This window comes from Canis lupus, chromosome 3 (assembly GCF_048164855.1).
Source record: "Canis lupus baileyi chromosome 3, mCanLup2.hap1, whole genome shotgun sequence".
Lineage (NCBI taxonomy): Eukaryota > Metazoa > Chordata > Mammalia > Carnivora > Canidae > Canis > Canis lupus.
This window is the reverse complement of record NC_132840.1, coordinates 64,888,688-64,916,396: the sequence shown is the minus strand read 5'-3', so window position 1 is coordinate 64,916,396 and position 27,709 is coordinate 64,888,688. Positions and strand designations below refer to the sequence as shown.

General features: G+C 36.4%; 1 protein-coding gene across 6 annotated transcripts in view; it reads right to left on the bottom strand.

The window, feature by feature from the left end:
• ATM (ATM serine/threonine kinase) overlaps nucleotides 1-27,709 on the bottom strand; it is a 116,795-nt gene that overhangs the window by 36,811 nt on the left and 52,275 nt on the right. For 5 of the 6 annotated variants that reach the window (XM_072821832.1, XM_072821831.1, XM_072821833.1 and 2 more), the window contains 13 exons: nucleotides 25,899-26,014; nucleotides 24,837-24,963; nucleotides 24,195-24,394; nucleotides 16,747-16,921; nucleotides 15,951-16,115; nucleotides 15,054-15,186; nucleotides 13,465-13,560; nucleotides 10,939-11,110; nucleotides 9,695-9,836; nucleotides 8,704-8,880; nucleotides 6,407-6,584; nucleotides 4,495-4,582; nucleotides 2,650-2,802 (listed from right to left, as the gene is read on the bottom strand). In XM_072821832.1, coding sequence (XP_072677933.1) covers nucleotides 2,650-2,802; nucleotides 4,495-4,582; nucleotides 6,407-6,584; nucleotides 8,704-8,880; nucleotides 9,695-9,836; nucleotides 10,939-11,110; nucleotides 13,465-13,560; nucleotides 15,054-15,186; nucleotides 15,951-16,115; nucleotides 16,747-16,921; nucleotides 24,195-24,394; nucleotides 24,837-24,963; nucleotides 25,899-26,014 — 1,922 coding nt within the window. Of the gene's footprint in view, nucleotides 1-2,649; nucleotides 2,803-4,494; nucleotides 4,708-6,406; nucleotides 6,585-8,703; nucleotides 8,881-9,694; nucleotides 9,837-10,938; nucleotides 11,111-13,464; nucleotides 13,561-15,053; nucleotides 15,187-15,950; nucleotides 16,116-16,746; nucleotides 16,922-24,194; nucleotides 24,395-24,836; nucleotides 24,964-25,898; nucleotides 26,015-27,709 lie in introns of those variants that run through there. The other variant, XM_072821836.1, reaches the window with a different exon arrangement.

Here is a 27,709-nt window from a genome sequence, read left to right as displayed (position 1 = left end):
TATACGACTTACACCTAGAATAGAAAAAAAATTGTATTACTTTCTTGAAGGAGATCAAATTTTAATGACAGTCTGATATAGGGGAAGGCCACATGGCTTCTGTTCTAAATGTTCTGACAGTGTTCTTACCTGAAGTTCAACCTCATTCATAATCACGGGCACACAAATAAAGACCACACAAGACACCACTTAACACCTCATAAACTGGCAAAAAATTAAGAAGTCTAATAATACTGTGTTGAGAAAGAAGCGCATCAGTGGGATCTACCCACACCCAAGATTATAAAACTAGTCAGTGATAGGATGAAAACTCGGATTTGTAGACTCCAAGACCTTAGCTTTAAACCATGCATTTATATAGAGGACATTCTGTCCCGTAAGTAATTTTAACTCAGAAATCACGCCTATGGACAGTTTATGACAATAATAATCCAAAGTATAAAATACATCTTATCGTGGGTAATAGTGATTCCATTATTACCTAACACCTTATTTCTGTTTGGCTCCCTTCCTTAAATGTAAGGATTTCTACTGGTCTACTTCCTCATAAACTACATTTCTGAGAAGTATGCAAATTGGTATAACCATGTTAAAAGCCAATTTGGCACAATCTTTTAGGAGGCTAAAATTTTGCATATCCTGCAACCCAGTAATTTTATACTTAAGTATATACCATCAGAAAATGAGCAAATGAACTGTAGTGTGTCCTCCCCCTAGAACGTTAAGTGGCAGTGACAAATTCATGAAGTACAGCCACACACAGCATAAATATTACAAAAATATTGAGCAGAAAAACAAGTCATAGAAAAGTACACATATAATTTGTCATAAAGCTCAAAAATAAGGAAAATAAACTCTATTTATGGGTTCATGCTCCTATGATAAAAATTCCATCCAACAAACAATGAACACAAAACACAAGGAGGGAGCACAGAGTGCGGAGTGCCAAAACAGCACGGACAACATCCAACCTTCCCATGTGGATGGGACAGTTTCCTTATTGGCAAGTTATGCAGAAAAAGTTTTCAGAGGAAAAGTGGAAAGTAGGGGGACAGTCCTGGGGGTTATGACTCTGCCAGTCCAAGTCTGTTCACCCTACAGGCAAAAAAACAAGCCGTCAGACCCGAGCTGTCACTGCCTCACGGATCAGGAGCACTAAAATGACGCTGTCAGTGAACACTTCTCAGCTAAATCTGTTTCGCAGAGTTTGGGATTTCTTTCTAAAAAATTATGGACACTAACCTGAAAATCTCATCTGTTCCCAGCAGTAAGTTAATAAATAAAACTGTAGGATACCTAACACAGTTACTGAAGAAACCAGCATTCCCTACCCCCAATCCAGCTCATCTGTGTGCCCTTCCTTTGCCATCAGGAACCTGGGGGAAAACAACAAAACCAAACAGCAAGCCCTATTTGTCAAGGACTCATTCCTAATGTTAACCAAAATAAAATCCAGGCTCACCTGCTTATTAAACAAGCACTTTTGCAAAAATGTGCCAAATTCCATACAATCATCTATCTGTAAATTAAGGTGATTTTATTTATGCTCAAAGAGCTCAGTTACTCACTCCTAAATAGTACAAAATACTATACTGTGAAACCAAGATACTGAAACACATTTAGATCATAATTACTATACAGATCTTGACTCAAATTTTAAGTCTCTAAGAAATAAGCAATAATCAATTCCTTACTCATTACACAATTAAAGAACAGAACTGTCTTCATATAAAGTCTATAGTGATTGTGAACGTATCAATTACATGTTACACACAGTACCTACATATTGTAGGTTTTTGTTTTCAGTTGAAAAGCAGAAATTAAATACGAAGCCAGAGAGTTAAGAAATCAGCTCAGGTACACTAATTTATTCATATCTGGAGTAGAATTTGAATACTGCCTCCCGGTTTTCCATAGTCTAAGAACCACACTGCTTCCAGGTTAAGGACAATCCAGAGTAGAAACTCTAAGTAACAAGTAAGAGAAATGTAGCAATACTATACAACTTTGTTCTTTCAATTCTGTAATATGAATAATTTTGTAGTTGGAAAATGAGGCTAACAACAAAAATAAACAATAGGCTATGTCAAATGAGCATGATCTGAGGAAGGCAGTTGGGATAATGCAATATTTTTACTCTAGGACAACACCTGCTTGGCTCTTATAAGAGTTCTAACTCAGAGGAAAAGCTAATTAAATTAGTAGAAACAGGGAGATAGCAAAGTAATCAAAGTGATCTAGTCACAGAAACAAATCAGTTACATTACTTTACAAACAAGTAAAATGGATCTTGAATAAGCAGGAGTATTGGTAAAATGAACTTCAGTGAAATTGGGGAATCACTGATGACAAAACTATCTTTGATCACTTATAGTAAGTTCCCGATGCTGTGGGGAATACAGAGAGAAGGGTCTCTGACCCTCAGGATTTGGCTATCTGAGAATTTCCACAATTCTTAAATAATAAACATCTCTGTTTTATTTCAGAGCATAATTACTTATTTCTTTTAAAATATTATCATTTCACTTTAAAAGATTTTTCTGAGATGTCTTTCAAATGAAGGACTGGGAGCAAAACAAACTATATACTTTAACTGAAACAAGGTCAACATCAATTTAGAAAACCAAAGGTATGCATCCCATTCATTACCTTTTGTCTTCTTCCATGCTTTTCTTATCTGCGTAGATTTCTGCATAGAACAATGCTGTAAAGTGAGCGGCACAGGACTGAGCTACCTTAGCAACTTCTAGATAATTCAACTCCAGCCAGAAAGCATCATCGAAAACTGTTCCTATGGAAGGTCTAAAGAAAAATGTAACATCCAGTCATTACAACTTCACTGTCAAGAGAAAAGTCTGCTGCTCTAGAACACAGTGGTATCAAGTGCTGGTTAAAAAGAAATTACATTCAAATCACCAGAACTCACATGTCCCCAGTATACAGCTCTCATGTTCTCAGACACTGTGCTGAAGAGCCCTATTTCTGACGGTTCATGGATCACACACAATGAAAGCAATGGGGCATCAGCTCACACAAATGTGGGGCTCACTCCTGCCCTCCACCAAGTGATCCATGGGTCACAGGCCAAGAACAGGCTGCACAGAACAGCAACTGACACACAAATCTTTTTACGTAGCCAACTGAATGATAATATTGTTTCTTCTAAGACACAATTACATGTTTTTCCTATTGCAGTTCATTTTTGAAGTAAATCAAAATCTCCTGTGGTAACAGGTCAGCATTGGAAGAGGCCATAGATACTACCTTTTCCAAAACCAATATTATATATGAGATGTGACAAGAGATTGGTTAAGAGCACTGGTTTTAGAAGGTACAACCTGGTTCAAATCTAGCTGGACAACCCCCGCCACCCCCCCCCACCCCCCCCCCCACACACACAAGCTGTATCATCTGCAACAACTTAATTTTTCAAGCTTCAGTTTGTTCACTTGTAAAGCCCAGGGACAACACATGGCATCAACAATCGTTGCAATGATGAAATGATGCTTCTCAGGCTGATGAGTAAAGTGCTGAACTTAACCATAGCTACTGAGGAACCTGAACTTCAGAGATCACACACAGCTCCTGAGCACTGTGGCACCTGAACTTGAACCCAGGTCCTTACACCCTCTGTTCTATCCATATTCTCTCAAACTCTTCGTTGAAGCCTATTCAGAATGAGAACCGAATACCAAGAATTTTATCTTCTCCAGGGAGTGCCCACATCAACACCATTCCACCTAGATGATAAACTAAATGATTCAAGAGTGCCTCCCCACACCAAGAAAAGAGATGTTTCTAGCTACAATTAAAGCTCTTTATGGGCTTTCTCAGAAGAGGATCTGATACAGACAAGACAGTGAATCAGTAACTTTGTTTCTAACTAGAAACAAATATGCTGACAGACCTAACATTTCTTTCTTTAAGGAGGGAGTGGGATGGATAAGCGGGGTACAAACAAAAGGAATTCAGGGATTTTTCATTTTCCCCTGCCTCTCCTTCCCAGGCATTACCAACCAAGCATTACCACCCAACAGCTGCCACCAGCACCTGAGACATCAATTTCCACCTACTTGAGTTAACGGGGGACTACACTTTCTTCAGAGCTCCAGTCAACTCTGGAGCAGCAGAAACCAATCAGACCACTCAGGGTAGCAATTCCTGCACTCACTGGTAAAAATCCCATGAATAGTAACAGGAATAAGACATGATACTATAAAACTATTTATCACAATCAAGAAAATAAACACTGCCACAGTATATTGAACCATTTTGAGGACCATGATTCCTAGTAAAGAAACTTTTATCTTATGAAGTTCTTAACCAAAGAACCACCCTGAAAACAGATTATTTCAAAATGATATAAGCATCACACAAATTAAATACAGCACCTTGCAGCAGCATCATCTAAATTAATCATGTTAAAATTCAACCAGCAGTTAACAAGCTACACTTCTAAATTCCAAACTCCAAAAGCAATATTCACTTCATTACCTCTTCTGTCTCCTCATGTAGTCCACGACAGCCAGCATTGTTCTTTGTGATTTTTTATCCACACAGGATCGGAAAAAGTGCTCTGACTCTGACAAAGAAAGATAGCTCCCCTCAGTCCCAGACAGACTTGCTTATACACATTCTTCCCTGTGTGTCTGTCTCCCTCTATGCTATAAGCTTCTGGAAGGCAGTAACCTGGCACAAAATTGGTTCCTAATAAATATGAATAAATAAGTAGAATTTAATGGCATTTCTTATTCTTTTAGAATAAACTACTAAGCTTAATAAAACCTGAGAATTTAATTACAATTTGTATTTTATTTCTGAAGGGGACTAATTTACCAATTCAGTAAATATTTATCAAGGATCTTTATTTATTTTTTAAGATTTTATTTATTTAAGAGACAGAGACAGCGAGGGAGTGCAAAAGTGAAGGGCAGAGGCAGAGAGAGGGAGAGGGACAGGGAGAAGGAGAGGGAGAGAGAAGGGAGGGAGAGGGAGAGTCAGCCCAGCACCTCCCCGCTGGGCAGGGATCATGATCTGAGCCGAAGGCAGACACTTCACTGACTGAGCCACCTGGGTGCCCCTCGAGGATCTTTTATGTACTCACTGCTCGGGATCACCCCTGAATAAGACAGACCACTGCTGTGCACACAAACTCACTGACTACATCATGTGATCGTGTGATCGCAACCTACACCAAAGTGACAAGAACCACATTCAAGATTCAGAAGAGCAATTTAGTGGCAGCAAAACAGCACACAAATCCATATTTGTCTTAGAACTGTACTGGTCTCAAGTACACTAAGTGAATCTGTACCTGGCTTTATGTTTGCACATAAAATATGCCAATGATACATATGAAAGACAGTAAGTTAACATTATAGATTTGTGAATTTTTTTCTTTAATTTTTGGTTTGAAAAACTGACCCAAGATGAGCCCTCAGGTATGCATATATGTATTATGTGAATACAATGTTCCTGCTCCTGGTGGAAGTTCTGCAATAGACTCTTCCCATGGAAAACATTTATTTTGAAGCTCAGTTTATATAAGTAAATAAAATATAATCTAATCTATTTGGGGTTTTTTTTGTTGTTTTTTATTTTTATTTTTATTTTTGCTAGTGTGGTTTGTTTTTTTTAATTTTATTTATTTATTCATGAGAGACACAGAGATAGAGAGAGACAGAGACACAGGCAGAGGGAGAAGCAGGCTCCACAAAGGGAGCCTGATGTGGGACTTGACCTCAGGTCTCCAGGATCACCCCCTGGGCCGAAGGTGGCGCTAAACCACTGAGCTACCCAGGCTGCCCTGTCTAAAGGTTCTTTCTCCACTGCTAGAAGGTAGGGGGTCCCCTTCCTTCTGTGGTGCTAGTGCTGAGCACAAGGCCTGATATACACCAAATGCTCAGTGCATTGCTCTGTTATTAGAAGCCAAAATTCACTGAGGCATCACTATGTGTCAAGAATCATCCTGGGGGCTTTCCATATGTTATCTCCCTGAACATTGGCTACGACTTTCTTTCTTTCTTTTTTTTTTTTAAAGAGATTTTATTTACTTATTCATGAGAGACACAGAGAGAGAGAGAGAGAGAGAGAGAGAGAGAGGCAGAGACACAGGCAGGGGGAGAAGCAGGCTCCATGCAGGGAGCCTGATGTGGGACTCGATCCCGGGTCTCCAGGATCAGGCCCTGGGCTGAAGGTGGCGCTAAACTGCTGAGCCACCCAGGCTGCCCTGGCTACGACTTTCATCTCCATTCTACAGATGATGAGAAAATAAATATTGAGACGTTATGGAGTTAAGATAATAAAGCATCCTTAAGGGATTCAAACAAATCTTTCTCTATAACTGAAACATTAACAGTATAAATGCATTAACAGTATAAATGTTAAATGAAATTTAACAGAATACCAGAATCCAAATTTGCAGGGGTTGTGGATCGGCTCGTTGGTGAGGAGTGTCTGAAACAATTAGTGAAGAATCCCTGAATCTGTGTAGAAAGCAGGTTTCTCCAGGACTCATTTGTATCTTGCAGTAAAATATCATGAATCAAGTATGGAAGCACAGTCTGACAAAAGTCAGCTTTCACCTAAGAACACAGAGAGACACACTGAGCAGATAGTCTGAGGGAAAATAATATATCTCACTTAACATTTTCATTCCCCATTACTGGCACATTAGACTTAAAGAAAAACGACAGAGGGCAGTCCCGGTGGTGCAGCGGTTTAGCACCGCCTGCAGCCTGGGGTGTGATCCTGGAAACCCGGGAACGAGTCCCACATCGGGCTCCCTGCATGGAGCCTGCTTCTCCCTCTGCCTGTGTCTCTGCCTCTCTGCCTGCCTCTCTCTCTCTGCCTCTGAATAAATTAAAAAAAAAAAAAAAAGACAGATGAATCTGCCAGGAACTCCATGTATCTTGTACCAGGCAGCACTTAAGAAAAATCAAAGAAATCCAGAGTATCGATGTCAAACACATTAGTTACATGACACCTGTTCATTTCCAATCTAGGTCATCTGCATATAATGAAACAGGATAAAGCTTACAAATGCAATTATCACATCACTACTGCAAATAAAATTTCATAGTTGAAAAGTGTTGCTAATAACACACAGTTTTCTAAATTACTACAAAGGAAAATGGGAATCAAAGTTTAAGAGAAAAGCTGAAAATCTGATCTTGGTGTGCATTTTCTATACTCAGTGAAAAACTACAAATAGGTTAAAGTGTTTAATAAACCAATTTCTGCGTATATAATTTGGGTACTTATTTGTGATATACTCCACAGTGTAGAAAGTACTTTAATACTTGTGGTATATGAAAATAGTCCTCAATCTTATTTTTGTCAAGGTGTCCTCTTTATATATTCATGACACGCCACACTCACAGAACAGATGACAGATTACCAAAATGTACACTTTTTTCTTTTCTTCTTAGCACAAGTACAATGTAGAAATAATGCTGACAGTGTGATAATTTATTCACTGCTAACATTTCTGTAGAAGCAAGGACTGCTTTATAAACTGCTTTCAATCAGGGCACTTTATCAAAATACTTTCTCTAAATTTTTTTTATTTCAAGCTTTTACTTAAACTCTAGTTAGCTAACATATATGGTAAAATTGGTTTCAGGAGACTTCAGTGATTCCTCACTTACAGACAACACTTGGTGTTCATCACAAGTGTCCTCAATGCCCATCCCATACCCAACTCTATCAACCTTCAGTCTGTTCTCCATTAAGAGCCTCTTGTGGTTTATTTTCCTCTCTCTTTTCTACCCCCCTTCCCCTACATTCCCTATTTTGTTTCTTGAATTCCACATATGAATTTAATCATATGGTATTTGTCTCTCTGACAGTATTATTTCACTTAGTATCATACCCTCTAGTTCTATCCACGTCACCAGTTACTTTTAATTGAACTAGTCAGATACTTTGTTTTCACACTGTCATTAAATCGTGTTTGATGGTACTATATAAACTATGTTAGCATTAAAGTCTTAGAGCATTTTTATATTATACTGTTTTGGATGGCATAGTTGATAGAAGTATACCAATTCTGTGTTTGATTTGGTACAGACCTTTACCTCTACTGAAATAAACTGTATTGTACCTTCAAAAATTAAAAAGCAGGGGTGTCTGGGAGGCACATTCAGTTAAATGTCTGCCCTTCCTGTGGAGGAAGAGAAATAAACTGTTCGCTTGCTCACACACTCTCTATTAAGTAAATCTTTAAAACAAACAAATAAATAATAGATAAAAATAAAAAAGTAATGTTAACTGCTCTTTTTTCTTATTTAATAAAGTATACGAGGGAAAGTAAATGACAATGACTTTTTTTAAAAAATTAAGCTTAGAAAAAGAGAGCAGACTTTTGGTTAAAATAAGTAATTTACAATCATTAGTAACAAATTATTCAAGGCACCCTTTAGAGCTCATCCAGTATGCAGTTACCCCACAGCTGAAACCGACTGCACAAAGTTCTAACTAAACAGAGGTCTCCCTGGGCCCCATTTGATGGACTCCCAATAGCCAAGCGCAGGTGATGTTTCCTGAAGATGTGCCCTACCATAGCACTCTTTTTAGAAAGACAAGCACAAACATGTGCATGGAAGCCAAAGGGAATGGGACAACCAAAGACTATTAAGAGAAGGGTCAAATATAAAAAGGACAGATAGAAAGGGAGTAAGGCAGACTAATTAATCTTCTTACTTCACACATTGGCTTTAATAATTGAAGAATTTCACTTTTTGTGCCTCCACTATCCAAAAAAGCACAAGTCAGCCTTTTAATCCAAATATCATGATTTTCACTTTGGGGAATCCACAGGCTTGTATCATCCAGGCCTTCTAAAGGACTTTCTTTATCCAGTCTGGGTACTTCTAAAAACTAGAAAGAAAATAGTCAAATCATGTAAGTAAGGTAATTAGAAATACATTTTATCTTTCCTATACAGAACAAATATCTAGGTATAAAATCTGTTTCCAAGCCAAACTAAATATAGTCAAAAATTAATCTGGAGGCAATGAGTAACATAAAATACATCTATGTTTATATGGAAGGCCATGTGGTATGATTAAAAAATTACTGGTCTACACACCAGGATACTTGAGTCCACTCTTAGCTCATTGCAACACAAACTCTGCCTCACTGGTCTCATGGACAAAACCAGCTCAAGTCTACCACAGAGGACTGATTTCAAAATGTTACAATTACAGTGTTTTACAGATTGTATTACTGATCTTATTAATAATTTTTATTACCAGTAACTTCACTAAGACCAAAATTATATTTATGATATATTTAAAAGACTATTACAATGATGGGTTTATGTCCTGAAGTTAATTTGGTGAAAATTCTGTTTATCTCCTACTTGCTTTATGAAAAGAAAATATGAAAGAGGAATGTTTAGACTAAAAGAAAAGCAGAGTTCCTAAATATCCTTCAGAATACTCTCGGTCAAATGCTGTAGGATATTAACGTGGAAAAAGGGAGAAACCTAGAGGTCATCTTATATCTCACTAAAGGACTGTGATACTTTAACTTTCTATAGACATATACACTTGCTTGTTGCACAAAACCTACAAACCACACCTAACATCAATGGATTTCATAGGATTGATGTAAAAGCTTTCTACTCCCACAACAAACAGAAATTTCCAGATACAGTGGGTATTCAATAAACATTTATTATTTGAGAGACCTTCTTCCTCGATGTTCTAAAAGGCTGTAGATAGATCAGCATGGGGTCAGTCGTCGTCTTATAAATCTCCCAGAAACTATGTCCAGTCTTTGTGGCTAAAATGCTCTTCAAACAGGTAACAGCAGCTGATCGTACTTTGACACTGAAAAATATATAATTCAGATGCCTATAAAGTATTTCAACTATTGATGAATGTGAAGTAACCTCCAATAAAAAATTTAAATCTAAAATTTTAAATTTATATTATAGTTGAACCTTGAACAACTTAGGAGCACTGATCCCCACACAGTCAAAATCTGCATATAAATCATGACTCCCCCAAAACTTTACCACTAATAGCCTGCTGTTGACAAGAAGACATATAGATAACATAGTCAATTAACATATTTATATGTGTTATACATTGTATTTTTACAACAAAATAAGGTACAGAAAAGAGAATGTTCTGAAGAATATCATAAGGGAAAGAAATACATTTACGGTACCATATTGTGTGTGTTTGTGTGTGTGTGTGTGTGTGTGTGTATAAAATCCACATATAAGTGGACCCAAACAGTTCAAACTTGTGTCATTCAACCGCAAACTGTAAAGGTCAACTATGTCAGGCAGTTTTTACATTAGAAAATTTTACATCTATAAATAAAAATTCTATAGCATCAAAGCCAAAATTATCAAAGAATTGGTACTATTCCTTCAGTAAACCTGAGTTAGTAATCACTGCAGGAGTGGGGGGCACAGAAAGCAAATGTAATCTCATAGCCACCAAGCAGAAATCAGGACAGAATCTGCTGCAATTTTGTTCAGCATAAAGAAAATCAATGGGCAAAAGAAAAACCCTGTCTGATTGGCTTAAGATTTTTGGAGTTAAGAAGCTGCTTCTCTAGGACTTATTTTAAGAGGATAGAAATACTTTCAATGAGAGAGTAGTGCCTTTGATTTCGACAAGTGCCCAAAACATCCTCTTTTGCAATTCTATTTTAATGTTCTGTATAGAACTTCCTGAAAATTTTCTTATTGTGTGTTTAGTCTACTCTCATTAGAATTTAACATGGGTCCTGTCTGATATGCTCATCAGTGAATCCAGTGCCTGGCACATAGTAGGGCTTCAGAGATTAAAAGAAAAGTATGGTCACTTAAAGGAGAATGCTTTAGTTTCAGGACATGTTATTTATGTAAAGTATCAATCTCCTTATATGTCAGACGAAGTAGGTGCCATCAGATATTCAGTGTTATTAAATACTCACCAATCTTCTACCAGTGTGTTATTCAGGTAGGTCAATGTGATGAAGGTCCACTGAAGTTCTTTATCTTCAAATAACTCAGAAGCCTTAATAGAAGATATATCTCTGCTATGCTGTATGGCTATCGTAGAGAAATCTACAGGACCCACTTCTCCCAGGCAGCTTCCAACAGCCTCTATATTTAGAAATTCCTTTTCAGTACAGTTGTAGCTAAAAGATCTCCCATTAAACAAATTTTCTATTTTCAAAAATATGTTTTGTCATCCTTCAAAATTTAAGTGGTTTCTTTCTTTTTTTTTTTTTTAAGATTTTATTTATTTATGAGAGACAGAGAGAGAGAGAGAGAGAGAGAGGCAGAGACACAGGCAGAGGGAGAAGCAGGCTCCATGCAGGGAACCCGATGTGGGACTTGATCCTGGGTCTCCAGAATCACGCCCTGGGCCGAAGGCAGGCGCTAAAACCAGAGCCACCCAGGCATCCTGATTTAAGTGGTTTCTCAAAGATTGTGAATAGATTAAGGGTATTGTATCAGTGGGCCAAAGATATTTTCCCATATAAAATCCTATCCAGGAGAGAGAAATTAGTAACAGAAAGTAGACAGTAAGGATGAAAGTCTAAACACAGCTACTATACGAAAGTATCAACAGATGGTAAAACTGTTAAAACATTTTTGAGGTATTATATATACAAAGTACACAAATCTTAAACACTCAGTTCAGTGAAAACTGACATACACATTCTCTTCCACCTATGTTATCAGCACGCAGAGGATGACAGAGCAGCTCCTGCGTGCCTGAGAACTCCCTCACACTCTTTCCCAGCCGTGAGGGGATTTACTACAACACACAAACACATTTTCTGACAGCTGTCCTTTCAAAAGGTGCAGCCCTAGCTCCTCCTGCCTTGAGTATGGCATATACTTGCTGACATGCTTCTAACACAGTGTGCAAGTCTTTCACTTCCTTGATTAAATTTATCTCCAAGTACTGGATTCCTTTGGATGCTATTATAAACAGAACTGTAAATGGAATAAAACTTTCTTTTTAGATGTTCACTGCTGGTGTACAGAAACACAACTAAATTTTGCATATGGATCCTATATCCTGCAGTTGTGCTAAGGTCATTTATTAGCTTTATTACAGTCAATTTCTTGTAGGGTCTCTGGGATTTTCTAGATATGGGATTGTGTCATCTGTGGAGAGAAACAGTTCTACTTCTTCCTTTCCAATCTGGATGCTTCTTCTTTTCTTCTTGTTCCACTCCTCTGGCTAGAACCTCCTGTATAACTTGGGCCACCACTGGGAAAAGTGGGCAACCCTGTTTCCTTCCTGACCTGGGAGTGAAAGCTTTTAGTCTTTCACCACTAAGAATGATGTACCACCAAACTAAAATCTTCTGTTATACAGGAAAGCCACTCAGGACTCCTGGAGCAAATCAGGTCTGTCCCTGGAAACAGCACCACTACAGACAGGACACGTCTGAGTTCCCTGATCAAACGAAACTTCCAGGGTCTGGTAAAGGCTCTGTTTCTCAGTCTGAGGGCTAGCTAGATGCACAGGTACTTTCTGATTATGAAAAACTTCCGAGTTAGATACTATTATCTGTATCCTTTTCTGTATGTAAGGTATATTTCAGTTACAATAACTTATAAATAAAAAAATGTCCTAGATACTAGGCTCCCAGTGAAAAGACAAGATAGACTCCATTGAAAGAAAGTAGAATCTGTGAAAGACCTCTTATTCCTCCAATTTTCCTTATTTGAAACAATGCTGCCATAACAACCTCAAGCTGACTTCAATCAGTATTTCCATCCTGTGATCACTTAGCCTAACCACATCTTCTAAATAGGACGTATGGTGGCCATTTATCTTACACTAGGACACCCCTCAAATGGTGGCAGGAAAGGGTTTGGATGTGGCTTTAATGTCTGAGTTTAATTCACCCAGCCCTCCAAATCCTCATGCTTACTACGTCCTACAAAAAAGATGAAGCACCAGTCAGTTATATTTACAAAATATAGTACAAATCAATTTATTTGCAACATAACACTACAAATATTTATTTCTGACTTTCTTAAAAACATAAAAGTATTTTTAAATGAACAGTTAGGGGGACGCCTGGTTGGCTCAGTGGTTGAGTGTCTGCCTTTGGCTCAAGGCATGATCCTGGATTCCCAAGATCGAATTCCGCATCAGGCTCCTTGCATGGAGCCTGCTTCTCCTCCCTCTACCTGTATCTCTGCCTCTCTTTCTGTGTCTCTCATGAGTAAATAAATAAAATCTTTAAAAAAACAAATTACTGAACAGTTATGTACACACATAAATCATTAACTTTTCACTTTATGCAAATGTTTAAGGAAGGAAAATATAAAAGGAGGGTTGCTTAGGGACACTTGAAATAAACAGAAATATAACTCAACTAGCATTTCACATTTCCCTATTATTCCAAATGACAAACTTTTACTGATTTTGAAAACAGAGATAACCAATGAAACACAAAAACTCATATTCATTTAGCCAAAGAGCTTACCTAATACTTCTCTTTCACCAGTGTGGTTCACTGCCATCTTGCATAACTGCAACAAGCTGACAATGAGCTTCACCATTATGCCATCCTGCGGGTTATCTACGAACAGTTTTGAAAAAATTAGTTTCAACCACGATGGAGAAATTGCATTTCTTTACAATATGTTTTATATTAAATTATCTGACTAGAAAATTTTCATTCACTTTTTCTAAAAAACAAAGTTTTAAATCATGAGCAGGTCAAAAAAAAAGTGAGTGTACTTGAACTACCTTATAAAACAGAACCATGTAAAAGTGATCAGCAGTATTTAGCAGACAAAGAGTAATATCCTAAGAAGTTGTGCAAACCAGTTAATACTTTAACAAAATCACTAAGAGTTAGAAACACAAAAATCATTCAACATTAACCTACAAGAGACCTTAGAAGCTCACTTTGGTCTTTAACCCCTAGCATCTAGTCTACACCAGCATTGTCCAATAGAACTTTGTGCAATGAGAAAAATATTCTACAACATGTCCAACAATAGCCACTAGTCTAGTTAGTACTGGGAACCTGACATGTGCTAGCACGATTGAAGATACTAAATTTTAAATTTTATTAGACTTTAATTCACTGAAATTTAAATAGCTAAAAACAGCTAGTGGCTGTATTAGATAAGACAGGTATGGACCAATGAATTACCCAAACACATGAGAACAAAAGAGAGAAGTATTCATCTTTTACACACGCGCACACACACACGCGCGCACCTCCGAACGAATGCACTACAAACTCTGAACTCATATGATCAAAACCCAAATTAGTTTTTAAAACTACTGGGGAAAAAAAAATCCACAACAGAAATAGGAAATTAATGGTCAAAAGATGAAAATCAAAACATAAGTAGAAATAATTTCCTTTCTAGGAAATAAAGGGTTACAGAAGGGGAAGGGGGGTAACTGGGTGATGGGCATTAAGGAGGGCACATGATGAGATGAGCACTGGGTGTTATACTGCATATTGGCAAATTGAATTAAAATAAAATGAAATGAAAGAAGAAGTTTCCCCTAAGTACAGTACCACAATAATCTAAACTCAAATCAACATAAAAATGTTTTAAGTTAAAAAAAAAAAAGGCTAGAAACACATATACAAAAATGTGTGTTAATATAGAAAAACACATATACATATGCAATTATACATATGCACATACATGGCTAAGACACTTAGAGTGGGATACATTTCTTTTATTTAAACAACTTGGAGCAACAGGCAGGGAGAGATTGCCTGTATGCCTGGCTCTAAGGAATTCAAAGGTTTCTTTCAGACAGCAGGAAGTGGTTAAAACTTTTCAAGCAGTAGAGTAACACCATCGATTGTATCTGGCTTTAGAGAAACCACTGTGGTAGAGGTGTAGGGGATGGATAAAATGGGGGTAATTCAAGATGAGGAGACCATTTACGATCTCATTTATGGTTAGATGAGAAACTATAAGGTCTGAACTACCTGACCAGAGTCTAAACTAAGTTCACGGCTATTAAAGATCAAGAATCTAGAAAAGACTCTTTTGAAAAGACATAGGTCCAAGTAACCCATGTCATTAACATCAGTACCCTGAGATGCTCTCATGAGGTCTGCCATCTGGTCCTTATGCTGTGCGAGCTGTCTGCAGACATCCTTCAAGCCTTCAAGCCTTGTCAAAGGGAGTGCATCATAAACACTCACCGAGAGAAAATGGTTTATTTCCTAAAAGAGGAAATTAGTTAGAAATGTAACCTGCTTTTTGGACATGCATGAAGTCTGTGGAATAAAACGTAAAGAAAGAAATTAGTAAGTGCCTTTTATAGACATTGACTTATATCACTATTATTACCACCTGAGGTAGAAATAAATGACTTCTTCCATTTCAAATCTGCCAAAGATTTATCCACTTAAAATTCCAACAGATTCTCTCATGATAACATACTTAAGATTTTAAGATTGGAATAGCATATTCCAAGGGAAAAGCTTAAATCTCTACTTATTTAGGACTGTAACTCTAGTTCGACATTGTAGTACAATTTAACTACATTGTCATACTGACATAATATTTTTTATAATAAAATTATAACATTTATACCAAAAAATACATCTGAACAGAATTTTCAAGTTTATAGAGATTAAAAAGTAAGATTAAAAGTTGAAAAATTCTTTAAAAAGGCAAATGTCATCTCTAATTCAAACATTAAATTGTCTCTTAAAGGATCAGATGGTAATTTTAATGGATCTGATGTGTATGAAAATCAAGCATATTTTAGATCATATTTCTTCATTAATTTCAGATCTTAACCAAGAAACCTTGATATTTGTCATTTTACTGCAATACAAGAGGATATATTGTTTCAGTTTTTTTATTTGTTGAGAGGGTAAATCTCATGTTATTTTTAATCACAATTTTAAGAAAATATTTAGTTTTTATTTTTAGAGAATTGGAAGTTTTCAAAAAAGTCAGATGATAGAATAATTATTACCTCCAAAAGTGAAAAGGGTCCATTACTGTATTTAATTTTCTGCTGAGTAATGCGCAAATCCTTAAAGACATCATGGTCAGGAAAAGGATCTAAAAGTTTAATTGTCATATATAGGTTTTCATTATCCTTGTTATCTATCACTAAGTATTTCAACAAGTCCAATACCTAAACATAATTTAAAAAAATAAAAAGAAAAAATGGTTAATTATATTTTAAAGTAAAACAACCAAATGGTTAATTATATTTTAAAGTAAAACAACAAAACAATTAAAAAAAATAAAAAGAAAAAATGGTTTAATTATATTCTAAAGTAAAACAACTGTAATAAATGATAAAAACTTTACTAACCCAGTTCCAAGAAAAGGATCTAATTACTTCTATAGTACCACCTATGACTTCTGTGCTTTCAAATGATTCAACAAATATATAAGGTGCTGCTACAGGATGGGCACTGGGGTAGACACATGCCAGTACTACTGGAACATTCTGTGTACGTAAGACCTCACCATTACAGCGGTGTCAATGGCTGTCCTGGTTTTTATTACCTCTAAACTTCAACCTAAGAAACTATTAAGTTATTCGTTAGTTCAAAATTACTAGGTACTCTGTAATTACATTATTACAAAGATTAATTCATTGCAAATGTTTTTCCAAACATTTTTCAGAGAATATTTTCACTAAAATGTCTAATGACACTGAGTAAACAAAACATTCAGCTTTGAAAGGAGCTGCCTTTCAAGAACACTCTTATCAATGTTATTTCAAATATTTCTGCAAAGATGATTTGGGGCAATACCTGGTCCTGAACTTCCATCTGATCATTCACTAGGGGTATAAGTGTACCGATGATGACATGAAGATGATTTTCTAGAGCATCCTTACAGTACGTGACTGCTGTGTGGCAAACCCGGCTTAACAGGTCACAACACAGGGAGAAGCTCCGTAACGACACATCCATGAAACGAGAAGGCCTAACCCAGGGAAAAAACAGTAAGTTTAAGAAACTATTTCAGTACAAGCTTATGTAAAAGTCATTTTTCTTCATCAGCTCTAATTCTGAAGTGCCCTGACCTATAAGTCACTTTTGTATCTAATTCCTTAATGGTTTAAAAGCCAAAAAGAGTAGTGACATCAGCAAAATGACAAGATAGGCAGCTCCAATCTCCCCTCCTGACAGAAACACTGAGAAACAGGCAAAACTGTCAGAACTCTAAGAGTCAAAGGTTTATAGCAATCAAACAAATCTAAAATATTTTTTTTTTTTTTTAAAAAAAGGCAACTTATAAACTGTAGGAAAGCTTTGTGGTGTTTTACTTGCTTTGGCCCCACTCTTTCCTCCCCCCTTGGTAGCTGCCACGAAAAATGACAGTCCCTATTTCCAGTGTGGGATCTCGACTCTGCTCTAGAAGGAGCATAGCAGATCATATTTGCAAATTACTGTATACATCTGTTATAAATCAGTCTGGGCACTGCCCACAGAACTCTTGTAGGGTGCCGGGTCTAGTTTGTTTCACATGCATCTCCCCGAGGCTGGAAAAGCCATGAGCAATGCTTGAAAACTGTAAAACTGACCAACTACCCACAGCTGTACAGGGCAAAAAGATTCCTGCTGAGACAGACAACAGACTGCCTTACAGCCTAGGATGAAAAGCTAGAAAGACAGTTTCCTTCTGAAATTAGAGCATTCAAAACCACACATCTAACTGGGAAATTCAGAAAGCCACACACATACCCAGGGGTAAGATGCTTGCTCAAAAAACACCTGAGAAAAACATAAGCTTTCACTTTGGGCTAATCCCCAGGGTCAGTGCAATTCTCCCTAAGTGATGAAGAGAGATCCTATCCTAACACAGAGCCAGTTTGCAAAAATTAGCAAAGATTCTCATTCTGTCTTTCACTCACTCACTCACTCCTGGCATTCAAGGAAATCTCTGTCAAAAACACTACTTGAATGCAAGTTAAGGAACAGTCTTCAGTAGCCACACACAACAAGGAATACATACTCTGCACAAAGAGTTAAGTGTCCTCATGAAACAAACGGACCATTACAACCCTCAACAATTAAAAAAAAAAAGTCACACCCAAGGGAAGGGGAAAATCTGATTTTCCAGTTACCACACTATGACAGTAAAATATCCAGTTTTCAGAACAAAACAGAGTCCAAAAATAAATCCATTACATGATCAATTGATCTATGACAAAGAGGGCAAGAATATACAACAGGAAAAAGTCTCTTCAACAAATGGTGTTGGGAAAACTGGACATCTACATGCCAAAGAATAAAACTAAACCACTTTCTTACACCATATACAAAAATAAACTAAAAACGCATTAAACCTTAATGTGAAACCTAAAACCACAGAACTTCTAGAAGAAAATACACAGAGTAGGGATCCCTGGGTGGCTCAGCAGTTTAGCGCCTGCCTTCGGCCCAGGGCGAGATCCTGGGGTTCCAGGATGGGGATCGAGTCCCACATCAGACTCCCTGCATGGAGCCTGCTTCTCCCTCTGCCTGTGTCTCTGCCTCTCTCTCTGTGTGTCTCTCATGAATAAATAAATAAAATCTTAAAAAAAAAAAAAAAAGAAAAGAAAAGAAAAGAAAAAGAAAATACACACAGTAATTTCTTTGACATTGGCCAACATTTTCCTACTAGATATGCCTCAGGCAAGGGAAACAAAAGCAAAAAAACCCCAAACAAACAAAAAAAACGGGACTACATCAGAACAAAAAGCTTTTACACAGCAAAGGAAATCATCAACAAAACAATAAGGCAAACTACAAAATATCTTCAAATGACATATTTGATAAGGATTAAAATCCAAAATATATTTTAGAGAACTCAAATAATTAAAAAATAATCTGATTAAGAAATGGGCAGAGTACTTGAATAGACATGTTTCCAAAGAAGACAAATGCCCAAAAGACACATGAAAAGATGCCCAACATCACTTAGCTCAGGGAAATGCAAATCAAAACCACAATGAGATACCACCTCACACCTGTCAGAATGGCTAGTATCAAAACGACAAGAAACAACATGTGTTGGCGAGGATATGGAGAAAAAGGAACCCTCGTGCACTGTAGTGGGAATGCAAACTGGTGCAGCCACTGTGGAAAACAGTCTGGAGGTTCCTCAAGAAGTTAAAAATAGAATTACCATATGATCTAATAATTTCATTATTGGGCATTTACTCAAAGAAGATAAAAAAACTAACTCAGAAAGGTATATACATCCCTATATTTATAGCCACATTTTTTAGAGTAGCCATGGTATGGAAGCACCCTAAGTGTCCATCAATGAATGAATATGTAAATAAGATGTAGTGGAATATTACTCAGTGGAATATATATACAGTGGAGTATTATTCAGTCATAAAAAACAATGAGATCATGCCATTTGCAAAAACTTAGATGAACCTATAGGATATTATGCTAAGTGAAAGACAAATACTATGATTTCACTCATGTGGAATTTAAGAAACAAAACAAAATAAAGAAAAGAGACAGACAAAAAGGCCGACTCTTAACTACAGAAAACAAACTGGTGCCTACAAAAGGGGAGGTGGGTGCTGGGGGTGGGTAACATAAATAAAGTGGATTAAGAGGACACTTACTATGATGAGTAATGTACAAAATTGCTGAATGATTACATTATATACCTGAAACTGATATAACAAAATAAATTTTTAATTAAAGAAAATTTTAATGTTAAAAAAATCCATCTCTCAACAAAAAAATCACAAGACATACAAAGAAACAGGAAATTAGGAGAGGATGGTCCATTTAAAGAAATAAAATATACTGGCCAAAACAGCTGCTGAGGAAGCTCAGAGAGTGGAGTTACCAGACAAAGACTTCAAACAACCATCTTAAGTTTGCTAAAAGAGCTTAGAGACAAATGAAAACAGAAGCGGACAATACCCAAATTTATGGAATGCAGCAAAGGCAGAGCTGAGAGGAAAATATGTAGCAGTAACTGCCTACATTAAAAAAGAAGACTGGGGGTGGGGAAAAAAGATGACTAGCAAAACACTACCACACACACACTTAAGAATTAGCAGCAGTCTATCTCAAACTCTTCCAAGAAATAGAATAATAGTAGGGAATACTTCCTAATTCCTTCTAGGAGGCCAGAAAGTCTCTAATACCAAAGTCAGATAAATACACCATAGGAAAACTATAATACTCAATGCCTCTTAGGAATACAGATTTAAAACTCCTCAAACAAGTACCAGCAAAACAAAACAAAACAAAACACAAAAAACAAAGTACCAAAAAAAAAAACCAAAACAAAACAAAACAAAAAAAAAAACAAAACAAAGTACCAGCAAACTGAATATAAGAGCTTATTAAAAGTATCATATATCCATGAGCAAGTAGGATTTATCCTGGGAACACAAGAGTGGGCCAATATAAGAAAATCAATCCATGTAATACATCATGTAATAAAATGAAGGAAAATACATGATCATTTCAATACACACAGAAAAGGCATTTGACAAAATTCAATTGCCTTTCACAATAAAAACAGTCAGAAAAAACTGAATAGATAGGAATCTACCCAACATAATAAGAACCAGCAAAACAAAACAAAACAAAAGGAAACAAAAGGAAAAAGGTAATTTATGAAAAACCCACAGGTAACAACATAATCAATGTTGAAAGAATTGAAGCTTTCCCACTAAGATCAGGAACAAGATAAGGTTGCCCACTTTCACCACTGCTATTCAACATTGTACTGAACTTCTAGACAGAGTAGTTAGACAAAAACAAAAAGGCATCAAAGTCAGGAAAAAAGAAGTAAAACTATACTCAAAGATGACATGATTCTGTAACATATAAACTCCCAAAGAATCCACAAGAAATCTACTAGTTGTAACAAATAAATTTAGCAAAGTTGCAGGTCACAAGATCAATACATGAAAATCAGTTGTATTTCTATACAACCGCAATAGTAATCTAAAATGGAAACTAAGAAAGCAATTCCATATACAACAGCATCTGAAGAATTAAGTACCTGGGAATACATTTAACCAAAACTATAAAAATCCTGTACATTGAAAACTGTAAAGCAAGGATAAAAGAAATTAAAGAAATCCAAACAAATGGAAAAATATCCCATGTTCATGGATTGGAAGACAAACTGTTAAGATATCAATACTATCTAAATGATCATATATTCAATGCAATTTCACTCAAAATTCCAAGTCTTTTTTTGCATAAATGAAAAAGCTGGTCATTAAATTCATAGGGGAACTGCAAAAGGCATTAAATTGGTCTTGAAAAAGAACAAAACTGGAGGATACCCACTTTCATATTTCAAAACTTACTCTGAAGCTACAGTACTCAAACAGTGTGGTTCTGGCACACTGAGCAAACCAAGGGAACAGAATTGAGAATCCATAAATAAGTCCACACATCAATGACCAGTGATTTTTGACACAGGTGCCAAGTCCATTTAACGGGGAAAGAAGAATCTCTTCAACAAATGGTACTAGGAAAACTAGATTTCTACATGCCTAAGAATGAAGCTGAACCTCTACCTCATACCATATGTAAAAACTTAAATGGATCAACAACCTAAATAGAAGAGCTAAAACTATAAAACTCTTAGAATAAAACATAGTGGCATATCTTCATGAGCTTGAATTTGACAATGGATTCTTACATAAAGCACCAGAAGCCTGAGGAACAGAAGAAAAAACAGGTAAATCAGAATCAAAATTAAAAATTTTGTGCATCAAAAGACATTATCAAGAAAGGGAAAAGAATATTTACAGAATGAGATAAACTACTTACAAATCATATTATATACTGATTCAATATCCAGATTGTATTTGCAAATCATATAGTAAGAGCTCAATATCAAGAAAATAATGAATTCCTACAGCTTCCAAAGAATGTATACAAATGGTTAATAAGCATAAGAAAAGATGTTCAACATCATTAGTCATTAGGGAAATGCAAAAACAAAACCACAATGAGATACCACTTCACATCCATTAGGATGGCTATAATAAAAATTAAAGCAAAAAAAAATTTAAAACATAAACAAAACAAACATCAGAAAATAACAAGTATAGGTAAGGATGTGGAGAAAACTGGGACTTTGTGCATTGCAGGAAGAATATGAAATGGTGCAGCTGCTGTAGAAAACACTTTGGCAGTTCCTCAGAGTTAAACATAGAATGATCACAGGACCCACCAAGGCTGCTCCTAGGTATATACCCCAAAGAACTGAAAAAACTCAAACACACATCCATAAACCTATGTTCACTGCAGCATTATCCACAATAGCCAAAGATGGAAACACAAGTGTTCATCAATAGATGAATAAATAAATTGTAGTATATATATACACATATGATGGAGATATTATTCAGCCATAAATAAGAATGAAGTTCTGATACATTATCATGTATGCTGGATGAACCTTAAAGATGTTATGCCAAGTGAAACAAGTAAGACACAAAACAACAAATATTTTATGATCTCACTTATATGAAATATCTAGAATAGGCAAATTCATAGAGACAAGAAACAGATTCCAGGTTATTAGGAGCTGGAGGGAAGGAGAAATGTAGAGGTATTGTTTAATGTGTATAGTGGTTCTGTCTGGGTAATGAGAAAGTTCTGGAAACAGATAATGGTGATGGTTGTGCAACACTGCGAACATAGTATCACTGAAATGGATGCTTAAAATGGTTAAAATAACAAGTTTTATGTTATATATTTTACCATAATACAGAAAGTTAAAAAAAAACTCAATGAATGAAAAAGAAAGATTGAATGGCTATATATACATTATTTAAATTAAAATAAAAATTATAGGATACTAAGAAAAAGCCGAAAAGAAAAACATGACAAAACAAAATGGAAAAAGATATTCTTTGTGTGCTTTGAAGAACTCACATTTGAAAGCAATGTTATGTACTAATAAGAATAAAAACATCATCAAAATCAATGGGAAGGAATAAAAATATTTAAACTGAATATATACCCAAAATCTACAGTAACTATGATACTGCAATTTATAATAAGAATTATATATTTGGTCTTCATCTCTGCTTCTGGCACAAAGCTCCTAAAACTCTAGGAACACCAATGATGAGGGCAATAAAACTGTCTCTCTCTAACTTCTAAAAGCACCTATGTCACCTGAGGATGAGGACTGGGTACCTGGAGAACCAATCTTGTGATTAGAGGGTTGGAATTATTAGTCCCACTCCTCTGATCTCTGGGGAGGGGAAAGGAGGGGCAATGGAGGTTATATCAACATCCAACAGCCAGTGATTTAATCAATCGTGTCCTTGTAATGAGTTTTTTTTCCCCCCGAATAAAAACCCAAAAGGACCAGCTTTGGGAGCTTCCAAGTTGGTGGTGAACACGTGCATATGTGGAGAAAATGGTGTCCCTGGAGAGGGCAGGGAAGCTCTACCTCCTTTCCCTATACATGGTCCTATACCATCTCTTCCATCCGGCTAGATTATAATAAACTTAGGTAGTTTAGTCAGTAAACAGCTTTCCTGAGTTCTGCTAGCAACTTCAGCAAATTAATCAAACTCAAAGAAGAGGGTCGCTGGTACCTGCAGTACAGAGCTGGCTGGTTAGAGCACAGGCGATAATCTGGGCTAGTGACCTGCATCTGAAAGGAAGGAGGGGCAGGGAGTTTTAAAGGACTGAGCCCTCAATTGTGAGATCTGACACTAATCAACTATATATGAGTTGAATTGTAGGACACCCAGCTGGTGTCTGGAGGATTCCCTGGATGTGTGGGTGTGAAATACCAATCTCCCCACACACAGGAACTGGTGAGCAGAACTGCTATAGTGACCTATATATTTCAAGCCATCTAAAATTCGTTTAAAATGTTGGAGATCCTTAGTACTTTTATTTTTTAAGATTTTATTTATTTATTCATGAGAGACAAAGAGTGAGAGAGGCAGCGACACAGGCAGAGGGAAAAGCAGGCTCCATGCAGGGAGCCCGACGTGGGACCTGATCCTGGGTCTGCAGGATCACGCCCTGGGCCGCAGGTGGTGCTAAATCACTGAGCCACCCAGGCTGCCCTTATTTTTAGAGTCCGAGAAATAGTAATACAATTTTTAAAAATAGTGGGCAGATTAAAAAGCAAAATTAGGAGAACAATACTCTGGCTTCTTCCTCTTAAAACCACAGAAATTTCAATTAAGACAACATGATAGAAAAAATAACTTCTATCTTAGTCTAAATATATTACATACCTTTTGTTGATATAATGAATCAAAGTATAGATAACATCTCGAAGAACAAAGGCCCAGGCTCCTCCTAAGGCACTTTTTATATCTTTCAGTAATAAAGTAACAAACAGGTGATATATTTTAAGAATTCTGTGCTTTTTATAAACATTATTTGTCTCAGTGGCTTGCTCACATATGGCTAGGAGAATTTTCTGATAGGAATCCTAGAACATAAAGACACATTTCATAAATAGCTTATTTAATAATGTATACTTAATCATAATAAATTATATTTAGAATAACAAATTACATATAATTTTATTTTGGTTTGATATCAAAGACAAATATTTTATTTAAGAAAATCAGTATCTGAAACTGTTGTCAATTTATCTAGTTTTCAGATAGCAAACAGTAATTTTAAAAAATATATACTCCCTAAGCCAATATATAGACTGAAGTATCATGAAATTCAGGCTTCATATATAACATATTTTAAATAATGCTGACAAGTAAAATACCAAGATATAACTTGTAAATGAGCATTTTTCTCATTTATTCAGGTGAGTTTTCCCTTTATTTTTCTTTTTAAAATGTACTTGCACAGATTTTCTAGCTGAAAAAGAAGGAATTCTCTCTTCAGTTATTATAACAATAATACATACTTACAGGACTTTTGGAAAGAATTTCCAAAATGCTTTTAAGCTTGGTTTTATGGCAATTGCTGATATAGGCAAATGTTGCTTTAATCACATGTGATGGAAAATGAGGTGGATTAGGAGGAGGATCCAAATCCCTAAGAGTTATAGGAAAAAAAGCAGTCATTATTTTCAGAACAAAATTATCAAGGAAAATAAAGATTCTGTTGATAGACCAGTGAAGTTTCAGAAAGAAAATTTAGATTATAATAACCCCACGTTCTAAAATTATTTTTTTTACTAAATAAAATCACAAATGACTTATCCCAGTCTACATGTTATCAGTCAGAATATATAAATACCTTTACCCTCTAATCAATTTTAAATAATTTGCTTAGGAAATCTTTTATGAAGTTAATGGCAAGTCTACAAATGAGCCTTGGTATTACTTCAGGCCTGAATTAAAGCTCTATGCTACTACTATAAACACACTAACATTTTGAGACTGGCAATCAAACCATTTATATCAAATGGAATTATATACTAACAGTACTGTAGGAGATATTATTACTTTTCCATACAGCACCTTTACGGGGTGCTGAAAGCACCTTTACTTTCAACTACCCGGCAATCAAGCAGGGAAAATAACTAACATTCACATACAACCAAGTGGGTCTCACATTCAAAACACTGTAGTAAAGTAAGATTCTGATACTAAGGAGCATAATAAAGAAATGGTGATCCAGAAATGCAAGACACAGATAAAGAGAAGAAAAGAACAAATGTGCCACAAAGAAGAAATTTCAAAAGTCAACAGATGGGACAATGCTCAACTATTACAGAAATACTGAGAAGAAAAAGGTCATCAGATTTACAAACAAGGTGATCAACCTGAAGAGCAATCATCATGAAAAGGCTACAGTAGGAGAATAGAACTACTTCAACTCATAAAGGTAGTTATTTTTAAAGAAACAACTTAAAAGCACAATATTGTGCCTACAAACTGAAACAGACGTTTGAAGGTGTCAACCAATAAGCTTCCCAAGGAAATTCTGAAATTGCAGTGAATTCTGTAAGTTGAAAATATCCATACCCTGAAAAGTCACAGAGGTCCGTGCTCTGGCTGGCACCAGAAGTTGCTGGTTCATGTAAGGTCATCAACAACTCCACAACAATCTCCGGTAAGTTACTAAGGAATAAATGATCAATCTGTAAGGATACAAAATTAAAATAACATTTAAGTTTTTATGTCTGTGACCTTTAAGACAGCTCAAGGGGCCAATGTTATTGCACCATTTCCAAAATTAATCAGTGACTAAAAAGGAAAGAGATAACAAAAGACCTAAGATGTGCAAGACTTACAGCTAACTCCACTTTTTTCTGCTATACAACCGACCGGTAGCCTGAGAGGAAAGGAAGGAAATCACACCAGTCTCCTTTATTCTGACTCTTGTTTCATTTTAAAGAATCACTTTACTTGATTAAGGCTTGAGGTGTGGCACTGAATTCTCCAACCTACTAATTTTCCTGCCAACCAAATTCCCCACTGATCTACACTGATTCTCTGTCTGCATTTTACCATTGACTTAGTTGGAAAATCTAGCTCACTTAATGATACTTTACTGGTAAAAATCCCAGTGACTCTGCTTCCCAGATTTCTACTTGGCTGATACCCCAAATCCTGAACCCAGCTGCTAGCCACATCCCCTGTCATCAAGAGTAAACTGAAATCCTCCCAGACAGGACCACGCCTTCACTGATCCACTTCCCGTCATGACGGCCTCACAAGGGCATAAATTCTCTAAAGAATAGGCCTGCTCCACTTTGCTTCACCAAAATGAATGACAATTGTGGAGACTGCAAGGTGGATTTATCAGCTCTCCAAGTAACAAATTACAATGCTCTAGCCTAAAAGGTAAATGGTTGATTTACTTGGTGCACAAGATTTGAAAACACACTTCCTCACAACAGAAACATTTTAAAATGTGACAAGACATCAAATGTAAAAATCCTAGCCTTTGCCTCAGGCTTACACATCATTCAGGTCATCATTTCCAAGGTTTCAATCTTTTAGAAATCCAGCCTCGGGGCACCTGGGTGGCTCAGTGGTTGATCGTCTACTTTTGACTCAAGGTGTGATCCCGGGGTCCTGGGATTGAGTTCTGCATCGGGCTCCCCACAGGGAGCCTCCTTTTCCCTCTGCCTATGTCTCTGCCTCTCTCTGTCTCTCATGAATAAATAAATAAAATCTTTAAAAAAAAAAATCCAGCTTCATTTCAAAGGGATCAGGAAGGATAAACCAGCCATGTCTGTTTAATATTGGAGGAAATAATGAATTTCCTCCACTTAAGGTGACAAGTGGCTTCACGAGTTTTGTATCATTTTACAAAGCAAGATCTGTAAAGTTTAGCTAAAGGGTCATATAAACTGTACAGCTGTCTAACTACAGCTAACCAATGTTGTAACTGTTAATATTTCAGGCTTTTGACAATTGACAGTTTTTAGAGGCTGAGGGACTAGTAACAGTTGTACGGACACTTCTGCACAGAAGAAAAGAATCCAGGAGACTGATTCGGAGAAAGTATCTTATTAGAGAACCAAAGAAAAAGTAAACCTGTAACAATTTAATGCTAAAAGGAACTGAAACTAACAAGAATTTAGGTCTTTAACCAAGAAACTAAGAAATTATTATTCAAGTCTACCTCTTTCCATTCTTGACAGTGACATTTCAATCAGGCCTCAATGTAATTCTTTTCCCCTCCTAAATGAACTCCGAAAATTGCTACCTTCTGGTTTGAATATTTTTTAAAAAGTAGTGAGATTAGGCCTGCTTCAAGAGACTAGGCAGGGAGATGGCTCGGAGGGGATAGAAGCAGGGTCTTTCATCAATTCCATAACCTTTGG